Raw genomic sequence first — 27,996 nt, forward strand, 5'->3', positions numbered from 1 at the left:
GAAGTTTTGTTTGGCCCACCTGTGGAGTCAGTCTTGAAGAAAATGGAAGACAAGGCTAAGTATATGTAGACTGTTAAAGATTTTTTGCAGGTGCAGCCTCCAAAGTTTAGTAGAAATTGGCCTACTAAAGGGTGGACGTATCCTTCCTCTGATTCTCAGTCTAGGGGTAGATCTAGGCGTGGTAGGGGCAGAGCTCAGAGTACCTTCAGGCCTAGAACATGGAGTTCACCTGCACAGTCTTCAGGTGAGGGCAGGGGCCAGTCCTTTCGTAAACAGGCCCAATGACCTGCATTTTCAGCTGCCAGATTATTCTTGCCTGGCAGCACCTTTGGGAGGAAGGTTGGCACTCTTCAGACAGAACTGGCTTTTAATCACCCAGGACAAATGGGTATTGGACATTATACACCAAGGTTACAAGTTTTATTTCCATACCTTGCCTCCTTTCAAAGGCATGCCAGACGTTCCTCCTCAGCAAAGGCTAGAGGCTCACAAGCAGATTTCTTTACTTCTACAAATAGGAGCTGTTCAACCGGTTCCTCTGTCAGAAGTGGGCCTAGGATTTTATTCTCGCCTGTTTCTAGTACCAAAGAAAGGGAACACGTGGAGACCGATTTTGGATTTATCTATCCTCAACACATATCTGGACATTCCAAAGTTCAAAATGTTGACGTTACAACAGCTTTTACCTCTGCTGGGCAAAGATCACTGGATGGTAACTCTGGATCTCAAAGAGGCTTATCTTCATGTTCCTATCAGGCCCAGTTGCAGAAAGTACCTGCGTTTTTTGGCTGGGACTTTTCATTATCAGTTCTCTGCATTGCCCTTTGGCTTATCTACTGCGCCCAGAGTGTTCACAAAGGTTCTGGCTCCAGTGATAGCCTTCTTCAGGTTAAGAGGAATACAAATTTATCCTTATTTGGACGATTGCCTGATTCTGGCTCAAGACAAGGACGTACTTCTTCATCATCTGCAGTATGTGATGGCAGTGTTAAGGTGCCTAGGGTATTCTGTGAACGAAACAAAGTCCAGTCTAGTACCCTCTCAGGACATGTGCTTTCTGGGTGTGAGACTGAATACAGCATCCCAGATGGCCTTTTTGACCCCGGACAAACAAAAGAATCTTTCTCTTTACTTCCATCAATTGTCTCTTCGGTCCAGGCTGACTGCAAGGACAGTCCTTCAAGCCTTGGGGTTCATGGCATCTTGTATTCTAGTGCTTCCCAATGCCAAACTGCATATGAGGAAGCTTCAATGGTATCTCAAAAATGTATGGACACAACACTGCCAAGATCTGGACACTGTCATTCAAATAATACCTTGCATTCAAAAGGAATTTTTGTGGTGGGCTCAGGAATGTCACCTAAACAAGGGACTCTCTGTGACCCGGCCAGAGGCGAGTCAAATTCTAACGACAGATGCCTCAGACAAAGCTTGGGGAGCACATCTCAATGGAAAATGGGTACAAGACACGTGGCCTGCCAGACTTCTACATTTGCATATCAACTTGAAGGAGATGTTAGCAGTCCAGTTTGCATTGATGGCTTTCAAGGATTTACTTCTCCCAGGGCAGGTGTTGATTCAAACAGACAACACAACTGTCATGTGGTACATCAACAAGCAAGGGGGAACACATTCATACCCTCTTTGCAGACAAGCAATGATTCTGTGGGAGACTGCTCTCAGTTTACAGCTAAATCTTCAGGCAAGGTTTCTACCAGGAGCACAGAACTCCTTAGCAGATGTGTTGAGCAGACAGATAGTGGATCCCCACGAGTGGAAATTGGATCCTCAAGTATTTCGGAAGTTGACAGTGTTATGGGGAACTCCAGACATAGATCTGTTCGCTTCTCCACTAAACTACCAGTTGCCAAAGTTTTGCACAAGAATGTTTCATCACACAGCTTGGAGAGTGGATGCTCTATCATTCAGTTGGAGCAATCTTCACGTCTATGCCTTTCCACCTCTGCCTCTCCTCCCAAAGGTACTCTTGAAGGTCAGACAGGACAAGCCATCTATGATTTTAATAGCTCCGGATTGGCCTCGACAACACTGGTACCCACTACTGAGAAGTTTGGTACGGGAGCCTCCATGGCCCTTGCCTTTGATTCCACACCTTCTGTCTCAGGAGGGCAATCGCTTACTCAATGTCAAAATTCAGTCTCTGCATCTAACAGCCTGGCATATTCTGTTCTAGACCCTGGAGGGTCTCAGCTTCCACAACAAGTTTTGAATGTTATTTTGGAGGCCAGAAGGCCTAGTACAAGGAAAGTGTACGCTGATAAATGGAGGAGGTTTTTTATTTGGAGCAAAGCAAAGGACTTTGATGTTTCCAAGCCTGATTTAAGTGTTTCTCTTCAATATCTTACTGAATTGTTGGACAAGGGTTTGTCTTTCTCCTCTATAAAGGTTCATGCTGCAGCCATTTCTGCTCACTATGACTGTGACCCTCCATTATTCTCTCATCCTTTGTTTAAGCAATTTCTTAGAGGGGCAAAGAATATAAGACCCCCACGTAGAGCTCCTACTCCTGCTTGGGATCTCAATTTTGTGTTGGAGAAACTCACTCTACAACCTTTTGAGCCTGCAGCAATGGCCGAATTGAAGTTTTTATCATGGAAGACTGCTTTTTTGTTGGCCATTACCTCTGCGAGAAGGGTTTCTGAATTACAGGCCCTTATGGCAGTTGAGCCTTTCCTAATTTTTCATAAGGATAGGGTATATTTGCGTACTAATCCTACATTTATGCCTAAAGTGGTTTCTAGTGTGGCCTTAAACCAAACTATTCATTTGCCTACTTTTTATGCAAACCCCCAAAATAAAGGGGAAAAGATTTTGCACACTTTGGATATTCATAGGCAGTTGCGTTATTATTTGAGCAGAACTAAAGGGTTCAGGCAGTCTCAGCAGTTGTTTGTTTCTTTTGCTTTGGGTTCTCAGGGAAAACCTGTATCAAAACAAACTATTTCTAAGTGGATTGGTTTTTGTATTGCTTTCTGTTATTCCCATCATGGTAAAGAGATTCCGGCTGGAATTAGGCCTCATTCCACTAGGGCTACTGCCACTTCTACAGCCTTTTTAAGGGGGGTAGCTACTAAAGATATTTTGGAAGCAGCTACTTGGTGTTCAGTGCATACTTTCTCTAAACATTACCACCTTCCACTTTATTCTAAATCTAGGGCTGGATTTGCCACTGCAATTTTACAGGGCATTTTGGCAGCTCCCAATGCTTTATGATTTTGCCAACCTCCCTTTACCTCTGCTTTGGGATTCTACCCATATGTAAGGACTGCAGCAATGTGAGATGAAGAACATAGTACAGTTTTGTACCTACCATAAATGTAGATGTTCGAAGATCCACATTGCTGCAGTCCAATTTACCCTCCCTCCTTCCCCACTGTAGTTTGGGGTGGTTGTTTGGTTTGGGTTGTAAATACTGTTTGCACATAGGTGGTTAGATGTTTTTTATGTTTTTTGGGTATGGCCTTTGTTTTTAGGGCCTTCTGACATCTGGGGCAAGAAAAGACTGAGGATATGACGTCGGTCATGCGCTTTTGTACCCTGACGCTCTGATGTCAGTTCTGAGCGCCCATGACCGACGTCAGCCTAATACTTTGGTATTCGGGCCGACCGAGGACAGCGGACTACCCATATGTAAGGACTGCAGCAATGTGGATCTTCGAACATCTACATTTATGGTAGGTACAAAACTGTACTTTTTAACCTGTGTGTCAGTGATTGCCAGGGCACTACATTCTTCTGATATGGTTATGGGCCCTTTAAGGGGGTGAGGGGGGGGGGGTGAAGTTTGCACTAAACCTGTCTGCCCGAATGTTGGCAATATCAGTCGGTTCAGTGTATTTTTCTGCCATTCTGCAGTAACTCAGAGCAGATCTGAGAGTTTTCACTTAGGTTTTTGACATAGCTAAAGAACGCTTTGTGGTTATCTTTGGAGTCCTTGGCAATTTTTCTTTCGAAGCTCGCCTTGGATGATTTTATGAGGGATAGTAGTTTCTTACTGATACTGATCAGGGAGGTCTTTCCTTCTTGGGATTTTACTCTCTTTTGCACTAGTTTCCTCCTTCTATTGTATAGATTGTTTATGGCAGGGGTCCACCAGACTGGTTTCCTTTTCTTGGAGAAGTGAGTCTTGGTTTTGCTTGGGATAGCACGATCCATGGATTCTTGCAGGTGCTCATAGAGTGCCTTTGTTTGGAAGGATCAACTTATACTTAGAGGGCAAAGACTCATCAGACCCAGCTTCATATAGCCCCATTTAATTTTTAAATCATAGTTATAAAGTGCTTATGTCTACAATAGCTAAAAAATGGTAACAAGTTTTTTCTGAAATTAATACAGATGGATTAATGTGGTTTTGTGGAGAAGAGGCAAACGTATAACAGCATTAATATAATGATCCAGAGAGAAGAAGAATGTAAGAAAATACCACTGTTGTTGGTAGGTCTTGATGCAGAAAAAACATTCAACAGAGTAAGCAGGGATTTTATGAGTAAAACAATGGAAGCATTTGCATTCCCTGGTACAATAATAAGGTTAATTAGGGGATATATGAAGGATCAGACGCAAAAACTGAAGTAGGAGGGTTCCTCTCTGACAAGTTGTGTCTGAACAGAGGAACCAGGCAGGAACCATGCAAATTCGTACTAGTAGTTTTAACACTGTTTAGTAGTGCACAGTCATTTCTTAACCATTCTGTCAGTGAAGGTGCATTAAAAGCACCGACATTATTGTTAGCAGCGGTATAACCATTACCATTTACCTCATTAAGTCTAATATCCGATCTCAAAGATGGTATAGAGGCAGAAAAGGCCGTTGCCTGTCCTTCAGCTCTATTGTTAGAAGTAAGTCCTTGAAGAACATCTAAGGGATATACGTGATGGCCATGAACATAATGCATTAGCTAAACACATTAAATTACATTCTGAACATAATTTTAAATTCTTTGCATTGGAAAATTTAATTAATTCCCCTAGAGGAGGGGCTTGGCCATATTTATTAGAAAAAATGGAATTAGCATGGCAGTTACGGCTTAATTCTGCATGTATGCCAGGTTTGAATGACAACATATCTATTCATAGTCTACTTAAGATAAAAGCACTTGGAAGACAGTAACCAGATATATATACGACTTATTTATTTATTATATATTTTTTTTTATATATTACCTGGTTTGATACGTATATATTATGTGTCTATTAATATGTATTAATGATTATTAACATTATTAGATATGTATATTTCATCAAGTTTGTTATTCTATTTATTCTACTGATTACACCGTAACAGGTACAAGCAAGCAAAATCTGAGGGTAATGCTACTCAATGCTAGAAGTCTAAACCTCAAAATGCATTCACTCAAGGCACTCCTTAAAATGGAGAACATTGACATCTGTGCAGTGACAGAGACCTGGTTCAAAGCTCCAGAGAGCACCCCTGCATTACCAGGCTACAATTCATACTACACCTTTCGGCCACCTAACCCAGAAAGAAACACTAAAGGCGGAGGCATGTCCGTATTTATTAAGGATATCCACACCTCCAGGCTAGTTGCACAGCATAATGCATCTGAGATTATCCAAGTGCAACTAACTCTGGGCAAGACCGCAATCCAAATTGTAGCTTGCTACAGACCCAACACCATGCCCCAGGATTCACACTCCTCATTTATTGATACACTGGAAAGTATTAGGGTACAACCCAACATCCTAATAATGGGCGATTTCAACTACCCCACCATTAACTGGGAAAACTACTCATGTACCAACTCTTTTGCTCAACGTTTTCTAGAATTCATAAATTCCAGCGCCTTGGATCAACTTATTCGCACCCCCACCAGGAGCAGCAATATCCTAGACCTGGTCATTACCAACATGGGAAACTGGTGTTCCACACCAGAGGTCAATTCCTCGTTGGTCAGATCTGACCACAAGCTAATCAGCCTAGACATCCACATCCCACCCCCACCCCTAGTTAGAGAAACCATCGTAAAAAACTTCTCCAAAGCCAACTTCACACTTCTTAAGACAGAAGTTGCAAACTTCATGACACCCATGCAGACGGACAATAGAGGTATGACTGCCGAATCCTACACAAATGCACTTTATAAGCACTTACACGAGTGCATGGATCATGCTATCCCTAATAGAACCAAGATGTTATCCTCCAAAAAAACGAAGCCAATCTGGTGGTCCTCTGCCATAAACAAACTCTACCACAGAAAAAAGAAACTGTTGCAAAAAGGAGTAAAATCCCATGACTGGAGGAACTCCCTGGTCAACCTCAGTAAGAAGCTGAGATTCCTCATAAAATCCTCCAAAGCTAGTTACGAAAACAAAATTGCCACTGACTCTAAAGACAACCACAAAGCATTCTATAGCTATGTCAATAATCTAAATGGGAACACTCAGATCTGCTCTGAGTTACAGCACAATGGCACTAAATATACAGAACCAACTGATATTGCCAACATCCTAGCAGATAGGTGCAGTGCTAACTTTACCCCCCTCTCACCCCCTAGAGGGCCCATCTCTATACCGGAAGAATGCAGAGTCCTATAATCACAGCTGCACAGGTAAAAGCACACTCTCCAAAGCCAAGAACACAGCATCCATGGGACCTGACAATATCCCAGTCTGCGTTCTACACGAACTGCAGAATGAACTGGCACCCTACCTAAGTACCATGTTCAATCATAGCCTCACCTCAGGCTTTGTACCCACTGAATGGCGCACCGCGACAGTTATCCCACTCCACAAAGGGGGAGACACGATGGACCCCGGGAACTACCGCCCCATTAACCTGACGAGCCTGGTCTGCAAGGCCATGGAACGTATCATCATGGAACTCATAAACAAAGACATTGGTAATCTCCAAACTCTGGACCCTACCCAGTTTGGATTTGTAAAAGGCAGATCATGTCTCCTAAACCTGATTGACTTCTTTGAAGCAGTCACCAAAGCCATAGATGAGGGTAAAATGGTTTACACAGCTTATCTAGATCTCGCCAAGGCTTTCAACACCATCCCCCACTCTGGAATTATAGATAAGCTCACTAAACTAGGTATAAATCCCTATGTCACAAGATGAGTTGCCAACTGACTCACAGACAGAACCCACACAAATCCGACATCAGACCAGTGGAGTACCACAGGGTTCAGTCCTGGGTCCTCTCCTGTTTAGTATCTACTTCTCTGAAGTGCAGGCCAACACAGAAGGTCTTTGGCTAACAAAGTTTGCAGATGACTGCAAACTAGGAGCCATAATCGAAACTCCTAACGATGTGGACAAACTACAAAAGGGCCTCACTGAGATAGATACCTGGTGTCAAAGCCATGGCCTGAAGCCCAATGCCAAAAAGTGTATTGACATCCCCTTTGGTAAAAACTCTGTACCCATGAACTACCACATAGCTGGTAGTCTACTTAATGCCGAAAATGTGATGAGATCTTGGGACACAGGTGGACTGTAGTCTGTCCTTTGATAATCACATTGCCACAGTGGTCAAGAAATCCTTCTATGTGGCTCATCTCATCAAAAAAGGATTCTCATCCAGAAAAAAAGAGGTCATTGTTCCCCTCTACTCATCACTCATTAGACCCATTATAGAGTACAACACCCCTTTTGGTATGTACCTCACAAGACATCTACAACAACTGGAAAGACAACAGAAATACCTCACAAAGAGGATTACTGGCCTCAAACAGATGCCCTATGCACACCGTCTTAAAAAAACTACAGCTTTACTCCATCGCATATCGCCTACTCAGGGATGATCTCTGCCTAACATACAAAGCTATGTCAAACCCAGAGCTGTTGGACATGCTTCACTGAAAGAAATCCCAATCCCTTCGAGCTACACGCTCTAGGGACCTAAACCTTGTCAGCACAATAAACAGAACATGCTGGAGGGATAGATTCCTGTCCCACAGACTTCCCATACTCTGGAACAGACTACCTATCTATGTCAAGCAGAGCTCCTCATTAGCAATCTTCAAGAAAAATCTTGATGATTGGATGGAAAATGGGAAATTCACCCCGGGGATCACTTCTGTGGCTCTGCTCGACAGGGGCACAGGAAAATAATTTTCTTGGGTGGCGAAAGCCAGGGTACATTTTTTGGCTAGGCTTGTATGGGCCTTAGGGCCGATAGCCTAGTACCTACCTATGAACTTGAAGGCTTTTTTACATGCACATTGTACATTGTTTTATATAGTAAACAAGAATATTCCATGTCTATTTTTAATTTTTAATTCTTATATTCCCTTTAATGTTAGCCTAATAATTTGCTGGTCATGTTTTATATTACCTTATTATATTTTTTATGTTATAATTGTTGTTGTGTCTTTCGGCTTTTCCCGGTTAGGGATACACTATTGCCTTAAATGCAGCATTACGAATTAACAGGAAATTAGGTCATCTGGTGGGAATACTGGTGTGTATTTAAACGTAGTTTGCATGAAGATATTTTGTCTGATGAAGTCTCTTGGATTGAATAATTGCGAGACGAAAGCGCTAACCTTTTATTGATTTTTATGAATACATTTTCTATTTTATACGTTTAGTGTACATTTTTTTGCACCTGCCAGTGGATTCCATTTCATCGTTTGGATTATTAGTTTTTCATCTTGTGGTTAAACCTATATTTAAAACTAGCGACTAAAAACATTTTCACTGCTTGTATCTTGCTATCCATATCAGTAAACAAGAGCTTTCAGTTTCTTGGTTTTTGTATTATCATTTCTTTAGTTTCTTCCCACATAACCTTAGCTGCTGTAACAGAATCCCTTTTCATCCATACTCTTAAATACCTCATTTTATCGTGTTCCCATAAGTATGGGTATTGCTGAACCAGTTCATGTGTGGGTACATACTTTATAACTCAAGATGTTGCATGACACTAAAATGTCCTTTTATGGTTTTATCAGGTACAAAATAATAATGTCTGCAAATAAAGCCAATTTTTCTTGATTACCACATCAGTTATATCCTTGAATTTCTGAGTTCCTTATCTTGTTTGCCAGTGGCTATAAATATAATGGAAATAACAAAGGAGAAAGAGGACAAACCTGCCTGGTTCCTCTCTTCAGACACAACCTGTCAGAGAGGAACCCTCCTACTTCAGTTTTTGCATCTGATACTTCATATATCCCCTAATTAACCTTATTATTGTACCAGGGAATGCAAATGCTTCCATTGTTTTACTCATAAAATCCCAGCTTACTCTGTTGAATGTTTTTTCTGCATCAAGACCTACCAACAACAGTGGTATTTTCTTACATTCTTCTTCTCTCTGGATCATTATATTAATGCTGTTATATGTTTGCCTCTTCTCCACAAAACCACATTGATCCATCTGTATTAATTTCAGAAACATTGTTACCATTTTTTAGCTATTGTAGATGTAAGCACTTTATAATTATGATTTTAAAATTAAATGGGGCTATATGAAACTGGGTCTGATGGGTCTTTGCCCTCTTTAGGTATTACAGCCATCACAACTTTCTTCCAGGATTTTGATGCTTCCCCTCCTTTTAGAATACTGTTAAACAAAACCTTCCAGCTCTTTATCACTTTCTTCCCTCTTAGTTTCCAAACTTCCACAGGAATACCATCTATTCCTGGAGACTTTCCTGAAGATTCATCATACGTCACCATTTTATCTCATCTCCTCCTGTCTTAACTATTAGTTGTTGAGACTCATCAATCTCTAATCTTGACATTCTTAAGTCTTCCATAAACATTTCTATTTATGGCTCTTTCTTGATTTCTATATTTCTCAGATTAATGCAATTTTTCATAAAATTTCCAAAGTATCTCTAACTCTACGGGATCTTTGGTTATTTTTCTTGTTGTATGTTCCCTAAGTTTGGCAACAGTCATCACTCCTTTTTGTTACCTAAGTTGTTGTGCTAAAAGTTTTTGTGCTGTGGAGTTACTTTCAGAAACAGTTTAACTGCAATCTTTCTAAACTCCTGCGTATTATCCAGATACATTTTCTCTTTAGCACTCTGTAGGTGTGTTCATTATGTTCTGTAAGATTCACCTTATTCTGCAATAGCTTAACCTTTGTCAGACATTGTAAATAATTCCTGTTACTTCTTAATTGTATCTCTTTTCTTTTTATTTCTTCCTGTATTTAAACTCAACCTTCATTTAATTCCACTCACTAGTCACAACTTCTGAAGAAATTTCTGTTTTCCCTAGTAACTCTTGAATAATTTCCACTATCCATCACTTAAATTCCTGTCTTTTGAACAGGTAGGCAGGGAAATACCAGTCTCTCATTTTTAATTCATTACCCTGCATTTTTAGTTTAGTTGTTATTGGCATGCGATCTGAGATGGTTATTGGATGTTTGTCGTGGCTTTCAATTAAATGCACATTTTTCTGTGAAATAAAACTTCTGTCTAGTCTAGTTATTGTACCTTGGGGAATAACATGCAAATTCTGCCCGAGTTCCTGCTACTGAATTCATGTCTTCCTTGCCAAATATTTTCATAAAATTTCTTCAGAAATCTTCCCTCTTTTTGTTATGTTTCCTTCCAGGTCCCCCCCAGATACATCCTCATTGTTGCAAATCAACTTCCAGTCCCTACCTATAAGGAATATTCCCTGCTGAAAGCTGTTTTAATCCCCAAATTTTCATAAGTAATAACAGTTTTAGATGGAATATAATTACACGCCAGCATAACATTCATCCCTTGCTCCTAGCCCATCACTGTCACAAGTCTACCTTTATTATCTTTTTCCCCTCTTCTGGCACTATTGCTGCTCCACTTACAATTAGCATAAGTACTCCACATTTCATTTGTCCTTTATTTTCTGCTGCATATCCATCCTGAAATCCTTTCTTTATCAAATTCACATCTTCACTTTTTTCGTAGTATGTTTCTTGTAGCATTGTTATTTGCACTCTACATTTATTAATGTAATTCAGATTCAGTACTCCTACCTTTTTTCTGTACCTATGAGGCCATTCAGGCCCTAAAATAAGATGGATAGTGTAGCCAATATGATAAGAAGTTATTCCCATTTATTATATATGATGCTTTTTTAAATGTCTATTTACAGCTTTGTGTTACATGCACCCACTAATGTTTGGCAGGTTGATCTTTTATACAGTAGTTTCTTGTTATCTTCACGTGAACCTATGTCACATTTTACAGGACTTTGTTTTACTGAAAATTCTCAAAAAAATTCCCCCATAACATCTTAACTTAAAACAATTACACGCTAAGTGCATCTTCAAATAATGAAGTTTAACCCTCCTGATAGGAATCTTCTTCTTCTTCTTTCAGCTTTTCACAGTTAGGGGTCGCCACAGCGGATCACCTGTCTGCTCATGATTGGTAGTAGAGTTTTACGATGTTGAGTTGCCAGCCCAGCACCCAACCTTCCCCAGAAGGCACACACGTGCACGCACTCACGCCTAAGGCCAATTTAGAGTGTCCAGTTTGCCTACAGAATGTCTTTGGTATGTGGGAGGAAACTGGAGCACCCAGCGGAAACCCACATGACCACAGGGAGGACATGCAGACTCCGCACAGATGGCACCCCAGCCGAAGATCGAACCGGAAAACCTCTTGCTAACCGCTGCACCACCATTTTGTTCCAAATTGACAGCTGCACACACATGCATCACCTAACCTAAAGTCAAGTTTATCCATGCTAAAGTGCATGTTACATCCTTTGCTCCTACTTGCACTGTTTTGTCTGTTCTTGTCTTATCTTTATCTCCCTTCCATATGTGAAAAACAGCTTGTATGCTTTCAGAAAACATTTAATGGTTTGCCTTAAGAAAAAGTGCACTGGCTGTCGTTAAATAAAAACTAAATTATACATTGTTCTAGTAAATGCATTGAAGCATTTAGATACAAGAAAAGCTGCTATCTCTTATTCACTTCCATTAATTTCAGACTTTATTTTTTACTAAGATGATTGCCCTCATCTCTTTTAATTTTATGTTCCCTCAGCAGACAATACTGGGAAATATTGAGAGGTTTATTGCCTCTACTAGTAGTCAGCTTTGTTCCTTGGAAACATAAGAACATAATGTACAGCTGCAATCTTCTTAACTCACACAGAGAATTTATTTGCTAAAGGAAAACTCTTCATTACATTCACAGTGTTATCTTATTTTTAAAGCTAACATGCTTATACTTACAGAAAAAAAAACTTGTCATTAGATAAAGCCATCCCCCCATCCCAACTGCCAGGATAACAGTATATTAACTTAAACATGCTTTTATCTGGCCTTTCTTCTTTTTTATATTGTATTGCCTACATTTCTTAAAACTAAAAAAGAAATAAAATGTACTTGTTTACTTTAGTGTCTTTATCACATACAACAATCACTGAAGATGCTTTACTGTATATCATGCAGTTTATATAACAAAATGTTTTATACAAATATATCTAAGAACTAAAATTGTTTTGTTTAGTTCCCCCTTTTAGTGGCCTTCCAAATATTAGTGACATGAATTGCAGTATATGCCTTTCCTTCCTCCAAGTTTAACAAAAATCAACAAGTCCAATTTTCCTCAGCTTATTTATCTTGTAAAGCCATACTTCATAAATGTGATTGGTACTTTATAGTCTCACAGTTGTACACTAATATCACTGTTGCTTGTCATCTTCCTATTCATTGTCATCTTCATCTTCCAGCCCCAGCCAGTGGTTCAAGTCCAAGGTGCTCCCAATTCTTCTAGTCAGGTTCTGTGTTATTTTTCTGTCTCGCAGTCATCTTCCTTTGGAGTATAGAAAAATGAGAAGCAGAGCCCCCTTCTGTTTCATGGCTTACTTTTTGTTGGACAAACTTTTGTATTTCTTCCTTAGCCTGTTCTGCATCAAAAAATAACTTTGATCCTGCAGGAAAAAAGTATTCTGAAGACACCTGGATACAGCAGTGGAATTTCACACCTGCCTCTTAAAATTCCCTTATTACTGGGATAATTTTGCTTCTCCTTTGCCTGGTGTACACTGAATAATATATTTCCACAAACACAGTCTCCAGTTTTTAATGCTTTACCTTTCTGCCACAGTTTTGTCAGGATCAACTTTTTCTGCTGGTGTGATTGCATCTTTAGTAATACAGGTCTTGGCTGCTTTCTTTTTGCGTAGTTTGAAGCATCCAAATGATTTGCTCTTTCATTTAACAAATCCTGCTGTTGAATGCAAGTCCAGTTGCTTATTTCTGCTTTGATAAAATTAATACAGACTATTCCTTCCAGTTTCCCTTGTACAGCAGAGAATCTTGGGTTTTCTCTGCATGGTCTGTCCTCTAACTCTACCATTTTCTGAAATAGCTCTTCTTGAGCAGTCTCATAGTTAGCCAGCCTTTTCTTCATTTTGACCTCTGATTTTTGCAGTTTTTACCAGGTTATCTGAATAGCTGTTTAAAGCTTCTTCCATTTTTTTCCAGTCATTTGTTATAGGAGTTTATATACTCCTATGATTCATTTATTTTAATCAACTCTGAGCACATTTTATTTATTCCTCTAAATTACCGGAAGTCATCTCTTGTACCAAAGCTGGAGCTTGAACTGCTTTTGCTGAACGGCTGTAGGATTCTTAATGTTTTCTGGTATCCATTTCTAGTTGATTTTCTTTCAGGCTGTCTAAGGTTGTTCTTTGCTAGCATCCAGGCAGTGTACCTACCAACCATTAACTGAATTTTACTAAAACTGGCAGAATTACTATCCCTTATTTCTGTTTCTTTTTTCATGCTGAAAGAGCTAAAGCTAAACTGTTGCTCAGTGTGCAGCCATCTTAGATAACCAGGCCACCCACAGTGTTATTCCCAAAATCTGATGGAGCAATCTCATCCGGTAATTTTAGCGGCACAGTGGTGCAGGTGTTAGCATTGTCGCCTCACAGCAAGAAGTTCTCCAGTTTGACTGTCGACTCTGGTGCCTTCTGTGCAGAGTCTGGATGTCTCCCTTGCTTTCACGTGGGTTTCCTGCTGGTGCTGTGGTTTCCTCCCGCATTCCAAAGGCATGCCTTCACTGAAAATGAGCTTTCTCCCAGTCGGACTTTCTCAGTAAACAAACAAATGTTAAATAAGTAAATGAAGTGTAACAGCATTTCAGAATTTGTTAAAACACCTAATGCTTAGAGTTGCTGAACTAATTAGAAGGTTGTTGAAGGCAGTTTTTTTGACTACATTAGATCTAGCAAAGTAATGCTGGCAAATCCCTGTAATATCTTAACCCAGGGAAAAGACGGCCTTTTCCACATCAGAAAATATATTCCAATATGTTGTCATTGTTTTGGGCTACAAGGTGTTTTGGTAACCTCTCAGAGACTAATGGATTGAGTCCTTAAGCCCCATATCAGATTTGTTGCCACTAATGAAGATAGTGTCATAACATACTCTGTATATTAGGAGTTTAATTTCGCTAAGGTAGAAGCTTTACTATTACCCCCTAAGATGAGCCACGTTAACTGTTAATGCCTCTAAAAGCATGTTAGGCATAACAAAGTTAAAACATTTAGGGCATATGGTAGGTACGGGATAATCTCGACCCCGAAAACCAAAAGTAGATGCAGTGAAAAACTAGTCTATTCCAAACCGTAAGAAGCAAATGAGAACATTCTTGGTGTTAGTTTTATACTGTTAAAGATTTGTACCCCATTTTTGCACATGTAGCCTGGTGTCATACAGATCTGACTAAAAGGAACGTTTCCCTTAAAGTATCTTAGACACTAGAGGCAGATATTGCTTTTAAACAGTTGAAGGTAAATGTTGTGTTCAATTCAGTTCTGGACCTCTGCATTCCTTTTATATTCTGTACTGATGCATCGGAATTGGGCCCAAGGACAGTGATATCACAAGCTTTTCTTGGGGAAGACCATCTCATTTATTTTCTGAGTCATAAATTAAGTAGAGCAGAAATTAAATATCTCACCACTGAGAGGGAATACTTGGCAAACATGTGGCTGCTGTCTTCTAAAATAGTACTCCTTTAAGCAATAGTTTACATTGCTAACAAGACATGTCCCCCTGGCTTAATCATCCCATTGTAGGCAGAATAACATGCATATGTATCCAACCTGAACAGTCATACAGTTCGGGACTAACAAACAAAATGCTTAAAAGGGATAGTGTGATGGACAGATGATTCTGTACGAGCACAGACTGTTATGTTCCTATTACTGTTTATTGGTTTATAGAAATAAGGGGCTGAAAATTTATTTCTAAAAGTTTTATTTATAGATGGTGAAGTGCAAACACCATCAAATTGGCTTTGCAAATGTTTCAGTGGCTTATGAGATTATGAAGTTATAAGCTCACTTTTAGTTTCATTTTGTGGTAGGGGAGCAGCAGTGTAATAGCTTTGATGCACTGTGATAAGATAGCGCATTCCAGAGTTGTGGTAGGCTAATGTGAGTCACCCTTATTGGTATGAATGCTGCCAATAATCAGCGGAGAGCTTCTCTATAGTATCCAGCCAGTTCTGTCCTTACTCCACTTATACACATAATTAAACAATTAGTTGTGGCTCAAATTTCATATTATTTTGTTACACAATCGAAGGATTAACATTTTTAAATAAATCATTTCAATGTACATTTTACAACTAAGCTGTAAATATTAGCTAGGACATCTGTATACCTCAGATGCCTACTTTTACAAAGCTTTAAGCCTTTGCTTGTTACCTGCCATGGATTTAACTCCCAAAGCTCAGTGCACAAATTTTGTTGTGAACTTAGATAGCTCATACACCTGCTTTTACAAGGCTTTGGTCAACAGTATTATAGCCCTTATTTATTTATTTTTTTTGCCTAGGTTTAAAAGTATATTTTTCATTGTAAAAGCAAAATGATTGATAAGGAAATTTCAATCCCTGCTTTCGTTATGTCAGGAAAATAAGAAATATCACCCAACATTGCTCTAAACCTATTCATAATGATCCTAATTACTCTGATGTCATGGATATTGCCAGCATGCTGACAAATAAATTTAGCATCGGCTTCAAGCCAGAGATATCTATTCCAAACCTACTTTTTCCATGATGGAATCAGCCTACATACCATCACAAAAGAGCATGTACTGAAGGTACTCTTTAGAACAAAGAATTGCCTCACCCATGGGGCCTGATAACATACAATGTTATGTAGTCCTATCTCGCCTACATTCTTACCTGTGGGTTCGGAGCCAAATATTGGCTCCAACTCAGCCAAACGTTTCTAGCTCAAAGTCTTTTATTGGCTGGGCTAAGCAGGTATCCCATGGTGCACTGCTCCATATCCCCAGATCTCGTTTGCCACTCGTGTAGCTCGGACATGGTCTCGCTCTTGGCTGTGGCTAAGTACCTTTTTCTTGTCTTGAGAAAAAATTTTGTTCATAAACAAAAAGCTACTTTCATAGCTATTGTCTTTAGTGTTGTTTAGGTTTTTGGTAGTGTGCTTGTTTTGTGGTATCCCGCTAACTGTTCCCTCGGGCTAGGCCCGTTTCAGTTAGAGGACCTAGTCCTTTTGTCCTGTCTGTTCACTAAACCGTTTAAGTTAGAGGTTTGGTTCTGTCCCCTTACCTTGAGGTCATTAACCGTTTTAGTTAGAGGTTTTTGACATAGATTTCTCTCAGTGTGCGTCTCTAGTGTGTGTGTACTTTTACAATTTATAACTGGTTCCCGCTTTTTTTGTGGTGTTGAACATCTGTGAATTTCTTGTCAGACCGTTTCTTAGGTTGCGTTGTTGGTGTTGGTTGTGAAAAATGTCCAAAGATTCCAAGGAGCACACACCTTCAGGTTTCAAAAAATGCTCTAAATGTGGGTACAAAATGTCCATCACCGATGGACATTCTATTTGTGTCTATTGCCTGGGAGCCGTTCATCTGCTGGAGTCCTGCAGTTTTTGCCATGCATTCAGTCCCAGAGTGCTCCAAGAGAGAAAGAATAAGCTGATCTTAAAGGGACTCTTGAAACCCTCTTTCGAAGAGGCCTTGGATTCTTCTCCCAGTGCTAAGTCTAAATCATCCAAGTCAAAAAAGAGATCTCTGGCTCCGTCAGCTTCATCGGAGCCTCCGGAGAAAAATCACAAAAATTGTATCGACCTCTTCGGCTCCACTGTCCTCGGGGCCGTAGGAGGTGTCGGTGTTGATGGAACCGGCGTCGGCTCCAATTATATAGGAATCTCTTCGGAGCCGATCGCCCAGTCTCAGACCAGTTTCTCCTGAGGGGAGATCTCGATCTCCCTCCCTGTCCTCCAAATCCTCCAGGACCCTTTCGGATGTGGATGTTGATAGGGTGGTCCAGAGGCTTCTCCAGTCACTGGTTTTGGCAAAATTGTTTTCGGCTCCAGCCCAGTCGGCTCCGAAGCCCGTCTCAACACCTTCTTTGATCATTCCTCCTCCAAGCGCATCTCTGTCTTCGGAGCCGGAGTGTTCTGCTCCATCTGATGTTCCTAGGCCAGTTCCGATGGCCCCTCCGGCCCCATCTGTACCAACATCTGCTCAGACTCCAACCTTTATTGGTGCAGAATTAGACACCATTCGAATGCGAGCATTTTTACCACAGGAGAGGATCAGAGTCTTACAGCAACAGATACACATCCTGATGCCCTTGAGGAAAGTAAAGGCAAGATGGGTTCTCCAACTCCTGGGGACCATGGCAGCAACAATTATGTTGGTCCCTCTAGCGAGATTGCACATGAGACTTCTCCAATGGCTTCTCTTTGTTCAGTGGTCTCTCCAAACATTTCCACTTTCTCACCCCATTTTGCCACGGACAGAAGCAAACAGGACCTCAGCTGGTGGCTTTGCACCAACAATTTGGACGGGGGAAGGCCCTTCATTCCACCCATCCCAGTTGCCACAGTGACCACGGATGCCTCCCAGATGGGGTGGGGGGGCATTATCTTGGCAAGACAGTCCAAGGCACGTGGCAAGAGCACGAGATGCATCTGCATATCAACGTCCTAGAGATGAGATCAGTGTTACTTGCGTTGCAGGCACTTCAGAGCTTTCTACCTTTAGGGACGATTGCAGTACACTCGGACAACATGTCAGTAGTGTGGTATCTAAACAAGCAAGGAGGAACCAGGTCTTACCCCCTGTGCAGAGAGGCCATACGAGTGTGGCAGTGAGCAGTAACTTCCCAACGGTTTCTGGTGGCAATGCACATTCCGGGGAAGTCCAACGTGATTGCAGACAGGCTAAGCAGAGCTATTCTGATGCCTTACAAGTGGTCCCTGAATCGCCTAGTTGCAGAGCGAATCTTCAGCAGATGGGGTCAGCCTTGCTGTGACCTTTTTGCCAGCCCCCTCAATGCAAAATGCAGCAGCTACTTCACGCTGATCCCCCCACAGGGGGAGTCACCCAGGGACACTCTGGTTCACGATTGGCCCTCCGGTGTGCTTTATGCTTTCCCTCCGTTTCCCTTGCTGTCAAAGGTGATTCAGAAAGCGCGGTCCTTGGGAAGCAGAATTATTCTGATTGCTCCACACTGGCCTCGTCAAGTCTGGTTCCCTTTTCTTCAACCATACATTGTGGACACTCCTTGGATTCTGGACCCTCAATCAGATTTACTGACACACATGTCGGGACAGTTCCACCCCTCCCAGATGACCCACCGGTTGACAGCCTGGCTACTTCACTTCCATCGTTAGTTAGGCTTCATAAATTTTCACCGGAAGTGGTTCACATATCTTCCTCTCGTAAGCCATCTACTAGGAAGATTTATTCTAGCAAATGGAAGAGGTTTTCTATTTGGGCGCATACCCAAGGAATTGATCCTTACACAGCTCCAATTGCTTCAGTCTTGGAGTTTTTGTCTATGCTTTTCCATCAGGGTTCCACATCAGCTACCATCAAAGTTCATTTGGCAGCGATCTCTAATTTTCATGTTGCTAATGAGCCTAGTGTCATGGCCATAGACTCTGCAAGGCTTTCCTGAAGGGTACTCTGTTACTCCGTCCCCCAGTCTCCGAACCGATCGTGCCCTGGGATCTCAATTTTGTTCTACAAGCCCTTACTTCACCATCTTTTGAGCCTGCAGCTACCTGTGAATTGAAATTCTTGACCTGGAAAACAGCCTTCTTAACAGCAATCACTTCAGCAAGGCGAGTTTCAGAAATTCAAACCCTCTCCATCAAACTTCCTTACTTAATCTTCCATAAGGACAGGGTTTCTCTTAGACCAAACCCTTTGTTTCTTCCTCAAGTGGCTTCCGTGTCTAATCTTAATCAATCCATTGAATTGCCTGTATTCTTTCCTCATTTTTCAAACAAGGCAGAATTTAGATTTCATCAGTTGGATGTACACAGACAGTTACAGACAGTTACATTTCTATCTGCACGGAACAAAAGACATCCGGAAGTCTGATCAACTATGTCTTCTTTTCGGAAAACAAAATGGGGTCCCCGGTCTCCAAGATCACCCTATCCAGATGGATATCTAGTTGCATCTCTTTCGCCTACCACGCAGGAGGAAAGGATTTGCCATTTCTGGTCAAGGTTCACTCTACTTGGGCTGTTTCTACATCTACAGCCTATCAAGCCAGATTGTCAATGGATGATATATGTGCTACAGCTACTTGGGCTTCTCCTCACACATTTGTTTCTCATTACAAATTGGACGTGGTTTCTCGGGGCAGGTCATCCTTTGGCTCCACAGTACTCAGGAGTATCTTCCTATGAGACACCCAGGATGTAGGTGCTAGGGATGCTGTCCCACGGGTAGGAATGTAGGCGAGATAGGACTAAATAACATCAAGAAGTTATGTACTCACCATAACATTCAATGTATGTAGTCCATCTCGCCTCACATTCTTACTTTCCCTCCCACCTTCCCCCCCTTCCTGGAGGATCTGGAGGTTAGCTTTCCATCTACAGAGTTCCCCTTACTTTAGCTTATTCTTTTTATCTGGATGTTGTGTATGCATGGGGTATGAATGAGTATTGCAGCAAACTAGATCTGGGGATATGGAGCAGTGCACCATGGGATACCTGCTTAGCCCAGCCAATAGAAGACTTTGAGCTAGAAAAGTTTGGCTGAGTCAGAGCCGATATTCGGCTCCAAACTCACGGGTAAGAATGTGAGGTGAGATGGACTACATACATCGAACGTTATGGTGAGTACATAACTTCTTGTTATTGCCAAATTAACAGCCTTAACCAGGCACTGGCAACCCACTTCTCAAACTCATCGACCTGATGTTACTCTGTAAGGATTGCCCCACTACAGACCTTGAGAATTACAGCTGCATCAGCCTTAAGAGTCTTGTATGCTAGAGCATGGAATGTATTGTAACTGACCTATGATAACAAAGTATAAATAAATAAATATCAGAAATCTTATTAGACTTTACCCCAGTTTGGCTTTGTCAAGAGTAGATCTTGTGTAGTGAACCTTGTAAACTTCTTTGAGTGTTACTCGGGCTGTAGACTTGTGGGCAAGCTGCCCAGACTGTGTGCCTTGACCTCACCAAGGCATTTTGTACAATACCACATGTAAGTATGATAAACAAGTTGCAGAAGTTCCAAATTGGCCTGTTTTTGTTAGGTTAATGGCCAGCTAGCTTACAGACAAGACTTGTATGGTTAGAGTTGAGAGAGCATCCTCTAAGAGCATAAAAGTGTGACTAATGTAGTTTTGCAGGGGTCTGTGTCAGGAACTTTGCTGTTCAGCATTCACTTTTCAGATCTCTACTCATCAAATGGGGATTTTCAGTTAGCCATGTTCACAGATGATTGTAAGTTTGGCATTGTTATCAAGTCCCTCTCTCACATACAGACTCGTCAGCAGGAGCTTACACTTTTCAATAGATGGTGTACTAATAAATGCGCTTAAGCTGAATGCCAAAAAGTGCAACATTTTGCATGTGTTTCTGCTTGTAATATAGATAACACAACATTTCAAAATGAAAAGGTTGTGCGAGACCTTGCTGCTTGGGTTGGACAGCTCCCTCATGTTGGACCATCCCATTTTGAAATTCTGGTTAGGAAATCCTTTTACTTTGCATAGCTTGTAGCAAAAGGTATTTTTTCCAGATCAAAAGAAATTCTCACCCCCTAGTACTCTGCATTGATTAGACCCATCATTGAATACAGTATCCCCTATGGGATATACTTTACCAAACATGTGAAGCAACTGAGAAAACAAAAACCAAGGTTTATAATTAAAAAAGTCATAGGCTTCAAAGGTCTGACCTAGAAAGAAAGATTGTTGAACTCATCACTATACTTGGTTTCATATAGACTTTTTAGGGGTGATCTGTTTCTTGCTAATGGGGTTGTAAGGGATCCAGTAGATGAACTCTTATACCTCAATAAGTCAAACAGTCCTGCAAGCACTAGGCCTAGACATCTCAATCTAGTCCAGCAAATTATATGTTTGATTTGTTATACATAACTTACTCCTTCTCTGGAACAAACTTCCTGTCTACGTTTATGCAGTGTGATATACTTTTAAAAAGGAGCTGGACAACTGGATTGTGTGCTATAAATTAATCCCTAGGATGACTAGTCTGGCTGTTCTTGAAGAGAGATCCAAGGCATAAGGGTGGGTATTGGCAAGGTGGACATGGTCTCATAGCTCAGTTGCCTTGCAACTCCTATGATTCTAAATAGCTACAGATGGAACTTAAACGTTTGAAGGTTAGCTCTTTGTTCAGAAGCATAGCTAGGATGGAGTGCAAGGTATTAGAGGACACAATTGCCAGTTGCTAGTATGGGTTTATTGCAGGGTCTATATTAGAACACCGAACATTTGAAATGTTGGGTGTTCTAATATCGACCCGTTTTCAGTGAACGCTGAAAATATCGAAGTAACAGGAAACCAAATTCTTTCCTAGGCAAAGAATTTGGTTGTCCGTTTCAGTGGCTTCTGTATTTTCAGCACTCTGGTGGAAAGTTACGGGTTGGGTTCAGGTAAGTGTGCGATTGTGTGGACATGGGTTAGGGCAGGTTAGATAAGTTAGGGTTAGGGGGCGGGTGAGGTTACTGTGCGATAGTGACGGACCTTAGGGTTAGGGTTTGGGTTAAGGTAACTGGATAGTTAGTGGTGTTTGTATAGTTTAGTGTAGGGTTAGGTGTTAGAGTTTAGGTGCATGTGTGTGGATTGCTGTTTGTTTGGTGTGCTTGTGTTATGTGTATGTGTTTTGGAACAGAAATTTCTTTCCCTAGGAAAGAATTTGCTTTTCCGAATGTTCAATGTTTTTTTTTTTTTTTTTCGATTGCTAGGGTTCGATATTAGAACACTTGACATTTCAATTGTTCGGTGTTCTAATATAGACCCTTTATTGCAGTAGTTAAATTCAGAAATTAATTGCAATACTTAAGTTGCGATCAGGACTGTACCACTGTAGTGCTTTGTGGGTTGTGAGCATTATAGCAACTGTAGTAAACTGCATTTAACATTTGTAGCTAACAGTGGAAAACTTTTTTGGTCCTCAACTCTGAGAAAGGATCTTTTTTTATTTTTTTTTTTCTCAATTTTAAACTGAGGAACACCAGATCAGGCAGCAGCTCTGGGCACTGCAGCTTGGTACAGCTGACTAAACAATAAAATAAAACGTTTCGACATACGAAAGCAAAGTAACAAGTTTGTTTCTTCTCTCTAGCCTGATCAGCTTCACATCTGCAACTCCTCCATAGTTACATTAGTGGTGGGTTACTACCAACACCATTCACAATTTTCTTGCCAAATTTGGTGCTCTGACAACTGCATGAGACAAATTCATACCAACAAAATGGCGTAGCAATAAAATTGTGTAGGTCAAAAGTGCAATATGTTGAGAAATGGGGAGTAAATATGTATTCGCTCATCATATTTGTAATTATAGGTCCACATAGTGAGTTACGCTAAAGACTGTTACTGGACATATTTTACTAAACAATATATGAATAGAAAACATGGTCAAGTATTATGAGTAGAAAACATTGTCACGTACTTTTATTCACGGTATTACAAAAATGACAAACAACATGAAGTCAAAATTAGTTCAAAGCAGTACTTATAACCATATGTACAGGTTCTCATAGGCCAATGTTAAGAACAGCACCTAGCAAGTAATCCTGCAACAGCACAGTTCAATAAGTGGGGATTATCTTACACAGATGCCTATTAAGTTATATGTATCTAGGCTTGGAGGCTTCAGGATGTGTTGCACCTGCAAGAAATTGTTGAATGAGGATTTCCACATGGTCTTGTTCTTCTTGAAAGTGTTCAACTAACTTGTATACAGATGGATGGTGACGGTCTATCGTCTGCTGAAAGGAGTGGTGCCAAGCCTCAACTGAATTGTTGGTGCGTATAAAATTGTCCAGAATGTGATCCTTCTGATTCCATTCAGAAATCAGGAACATAAGACTTGCTCGACATTGTCATCTTTGTCTTCCAACATAGGTGTCTTCTCAGTAATCTATGAGTGACTGTAACTGTTGATCCAAGGTCTCCAGAAGGTCATCTAATGCAGAAGGTACGTCTGCAACAGGGACGAAGCTTAGCACCATCAACATTTTTACTTGGATATGAATGTTTTTGTTGTTTTTATACACATCAACCAAACTGAGTTCCTGAACCTTACGCCAAAGGGACTAGCCAGCATGAAAGAAGCAACCTACTATCTGGACAGCAGGAAACACAGTTTTGCAAGTATTGTGGTTGGCTTTCTCAAAATCTGCCAGAATGCTTGTGGGATTAAGAACTGGTCTTAATTCCAGTACTTTACGAAGAAGTCTTTCATAGGTTTCCTGTTTTATTGGGAAGTAGCGGGTAAATTATAGGTTATGCTGTTTTATCGATCAGTGCATGTATTGTAAATACCTGGTAGAAGATGCTTGGTGAAACTTTAAACATTTTAGTGATGAACCAGTGATTGTTATCCTGGAGAAGTGGTAGATTCTCTGTTGTTCCAAACATTATAATCTGCAGCGTATCTTTGTTCCCCGAGTCCAACAGCATGAAGCGTTCACCCTAGTTGTCTTCTGTAAAGCTTTTGGAATAGCGATGTCACTCAAAGATGCAGCTTGTAGATTTGGACCTCCCTGAGATTTCTTAATTCTTTCAGTGGTTCTCTGTGAAGCACGATAAGAAGGCAAAAGAGGTGCAACTGTCAGAGGTAATCCTGCTGTGCTCTACTGGATGACTTGGCGGGGCTTTTCAGCTGTTGTCTTTGCACACCATCATGGCTTCATTTTCTTCTGGTGCAGGCACATGGTTGTGATCTGACATCTCCTGAAAAGTACAGTTTGTCACAACTTTAACATGGCCTTTACAGTCTCTCTTCACACAACTCCACAAAGTGCTTCCTATAGCGTTTATTTGATCTCTTCTTAATTGATGACCATTAGACAGCTTAGACAGCATATGATCTTTATTTTTCTGAAAGTCAACGTCCTCCATTTCAATTTCAGTTTGTATACTGCACCCTATATGACCCCCAAGAACTAGCCTAATGTTATTCTTGCACAGCAGTTCACGGTGTACATCACATGCAAATAAACTGTAGGCTGTTTAACCACAGATACTTATTTGGAGCGGTTTTGTCAGTGCTTTTTTTTTTTTGTGTTGCACAGTTTTTTCGGCATGGTTTTTCTCTCGCCAAGCCCCTTTGGTGCACTTTTGTCAGTGAGAGCGGTTTTTGGCTCACTTTTGTTGGCACTTTTTTGTGTTGCTCAGTTTTGTTTTGTCACCAACAAATCTAATTAAGCAAAAGTTCTTCCTTTTCTTGTAATAGTGTGATCAGGTAACAGTTCACATTAAAACAAGCAATTTGCTCTCTCTCTCTCTCTCTCGCTCTTTTGCAGCAGTAGGAACAGGTAACTGTTCACAGTAATTTGTTTTCTTTCCCCTGTCTTTTCTTTCCTTTTGCTGCAGTGGGATCAGCAGCTGAATGCCTTCTCTTGGATCTCACACAAATGATTAATAACAGCCTTAACAAGTGGGCAGGAGTTCAGTCATTTCATTTAAAGCTTTCCCCCCAACAGATGTAAAAATTAAAATTAAGACAAAGTATGCAGAGTTTCTCTTGGGAAGTCATTGTGTTCCTGAACTGTTTTTAAATAAACCTGTAGTGTAACAGCAATATGCACCACCATGCTTAGTGTAGTCTCTAGGTGGAACTTCACATGCAGACAGTATAGTGACACTTGCTGGCCATTCTTTAAGCACAACACTTAAAGGATCAAAATGATGCCTCTTATTGCTGATTCAGGCAAGCAAGTCTCGTGATTCAGACACAGGCAAAAGAAGCATTTTACTAAACTGACTCCAGTGCAGATCAGCAATCCAGTTAAGACATGTTGAGGGCAGCAACTCATGTCAATAGCCAAAAGCTCTTCCTCACTACTCATGTAGGAGATGTGGATATATATATATATATGTTGATCACTGCTGCAGTAGCCTGCTATATGGATAATATCCTGCATAGGATGTAATAACCGGATAGCTACCAAAGCTTCAGCGCACCTTCCACTTGCCCAAACCATTAGTATACTTGGGATGAGCTGACTAAAAAGACTGGGTGTGGGCACCAAGCTTTCAGAGCTTTACTAGTGACTATCAGAACACTCGTGTGCTGGCTTAATAGGGTCGACAGTTGGCTAAATACTATTCTATAGCCAGGCAGATAAGTTCCCTTCAGGGAAAACAATTTCCACATTACATTTTTGTTATTTAAACTCATTTTCTGTGTATAACCAGCATGTTAAAGCTATGAAAAAGTATTTTTACTGACTGTCATGTACTTTTATGTAGTTTTAAATATGAGCACACTCCAACTTTTCTGTTAAAACGTTGTTTAAAACTACTTTTTCTGTGTAGAAATTGTGTTTAGTTTACTTTTTGTCACTGGGGAAACTGCTTAAAGTGCTTTTTATTGTGTGTTTTGCAGGAAAAAGTGACTTTATTGCAACTTTCCTGATTTATAGACTGTTCTTGTTAAGCTTCCCCAAGAAACAAAGCATCATTTTGGACTTGACCATGGAACAAACTTCTGGTCCCTTGTTCATAGATAAGTACTTGGCTAGCTGCCCTTGTGGGCCATTTTAAGCCTAGCCATTTTCCCTTTTTGTGCTCAAATTAGCCTATCCCATTTGGTTAGAGATTGGCTTTATCCATCCCATGGTCTATAATTGTTGACCATATCGTTATGTAGGCAGCTCTCTTTCCCCCTAGACCTCATTACCTGTATAACAGGTGAGGGCTTAAAGGACCATCTTCTTATCATATCCCAAACAAATCCTAACACCTGTAAAAGTGTAAAAAAATCTCATCTATTCAGGATCTTGTATACAGTCATAAACCCACCTGTTTACCTCCTGGGAGTACCATCACACTATGCTATAGTACATTCCCGATTCCCACACAGACATGAGTTTGTGTGTGTATATATAAAATGACAATGTTGAATAGCTGAGTTCTGTTAAAATCTCAATATAGGAATCTTTTGGACAGCACCTGCCATCTTCCTTTCGAATATGGATTCACATTCTGCAGAATTTTATGTGCTTGAATAGTTATATGTAATTGTGTATTTTCATTGTGACATTTGGTATTCATCAGTACAATGCTATTTGTTTATCTTGGGTCTCATTTACTGTAGCTTATTTTTTGTATTTAGTAATAAAAGAAAAAAAAATGCCGTTGTCATGTAGGACTTGTGCAAATTACTCTGTTGTATTTATGAATACCTTGCAAAAATGCAAAATGAATACTGTTATTAAATCTTATTTATAGTAATATGTGGAGCTTTGAAGTAACTTCAAGGTTCATGTTTGTACTGTGGGTTATCCTGTTTCTGGAGATGACAGCCACAGTGTAATGGAGTCTGCACAGAAAGCTGCATGAAAATGATGTAGAAAATTGATTTGTGCTCTGTAGGGATGAGAGAGGAGGAAGATGGATGATAGAAACATTTTTGAGTCCTTCTGGGGATTTGTACCCTTATCCCCCATTACCTTAAACTGTTTGTTGTTTCTTATTCAGTGATTGTTTGAGACATGTATATGGAGAATGTTGACTGCCCCTTTAATTAAACATTTCTACTGTTTTTTATTCTTTTGCTGCAGCTATTTGGCATTGAAAGTAGTTCAGGTACAATCCTGTGGAAGCAGTATCTCCAGAATGTTAAGACAGGTTCTTCATTCAAATTGGTGGTTCAGAGGACTACGGCGCATTTTCCACACCCACCTCAGTGTACTCTCCTAATAAAGGACAAGGTGAATTTCTGCTCCTGTCGTACTAAGCAAATTAGCAGGGATAGACACTGAAATGTCTGAATAATACTGTCTTGTGCATTACTTTTGTTAACTGTCTTATGTTTTCTTGACTATCAAAAAGAGTATTTTTTTAACTAGTTTATAGTTTTGCAGAGTAGTAGAAGGAAGTGAGTGCAGTAACAGTGGTTTGCACACTTAAGCCTGCAAAATTCCCATTAATGCATTTTATAACTCAAGTATGCATGTCTGTCTGTAGTTGCAATGGTAATATGTTAATACTGAGATTATTATTTTTTTTTTCTTTGCTAAGTTTCTTTAAGAATACTGTGTGTGGTGTGTCTAAGCATCTATTAGGTGCTTTAAAGGAGAGCAGTGGTCATGAGAGAATGAATAGAGACAGTCTTATGACATTTCCAGCAAAATAAAAAAATAACATTTGTCCTTCTTGTTATGCCAAACTAAAGTTACATTTGACGATTGACAATTAGTTGACAGCCATGATGTCTTTAATGCCTGTCTTTAGAACATTAATTGGCTTCATGTGTAGGATATGTAGTTTACCATCATAGCCCTTGTTTTATCTTCATTAATTTTATATCCCTAAAAGACTTGAAACTGTCTCAAATTGCTCTACAGTACTTAATGTCATTTTCTGAATGTGTCAGGTACTAAATATCTGCAAATAAAGCTAAGTGTCCTTCTGTTCTCATGTTGCAGTATTCATAACTATAGGGAGGTTGCTGCCTGCAGCACCGGATGTCCAGCCAGTATACCAAAGTCTTAGGAGCAGGGGTACGTGTGACATCTGATGTCAGGGCC

General features: G+C 40.4%; 1 protein-coding gene across 1 annotated transcript in view; it reads left to right on the forward strand.

The window, feature by feature from the left end:
* Nucleotides 1-27,996, forward strand: part of EMC1 (ER membrane protein complex subunit 1) — a 1,424,536-nt gene that overhangs the window by 730,406 nt on the left and 666,134 nt on the right. The window contains exon 17 of the mRNA XM_044087063.1: nucleotides 27,028-27,177. Within this exon, the coding sequence (XP_043942998.1) occupies nucleotides 27,028-27,177 (150 nt within the window). The remainder of the gene's footprint in view (nucleotides 1-27,027; nucleotides 27,178-27,996) is intronic.

This window comes from Protopterus annectens, chromosome 1.part1 (genome assembly GCF_019279795.1).
Source record: "Protopterus annectens isolate FY-2018-M chromosome 1.part1, PAN1.0, whole genome shotgun sequence".
Lineage (NCBI taxonomy): Eukaryota > Metazoa > Chordata > Ceratodontiformes > Protopteridae > Protopterus > Protopterus annectens.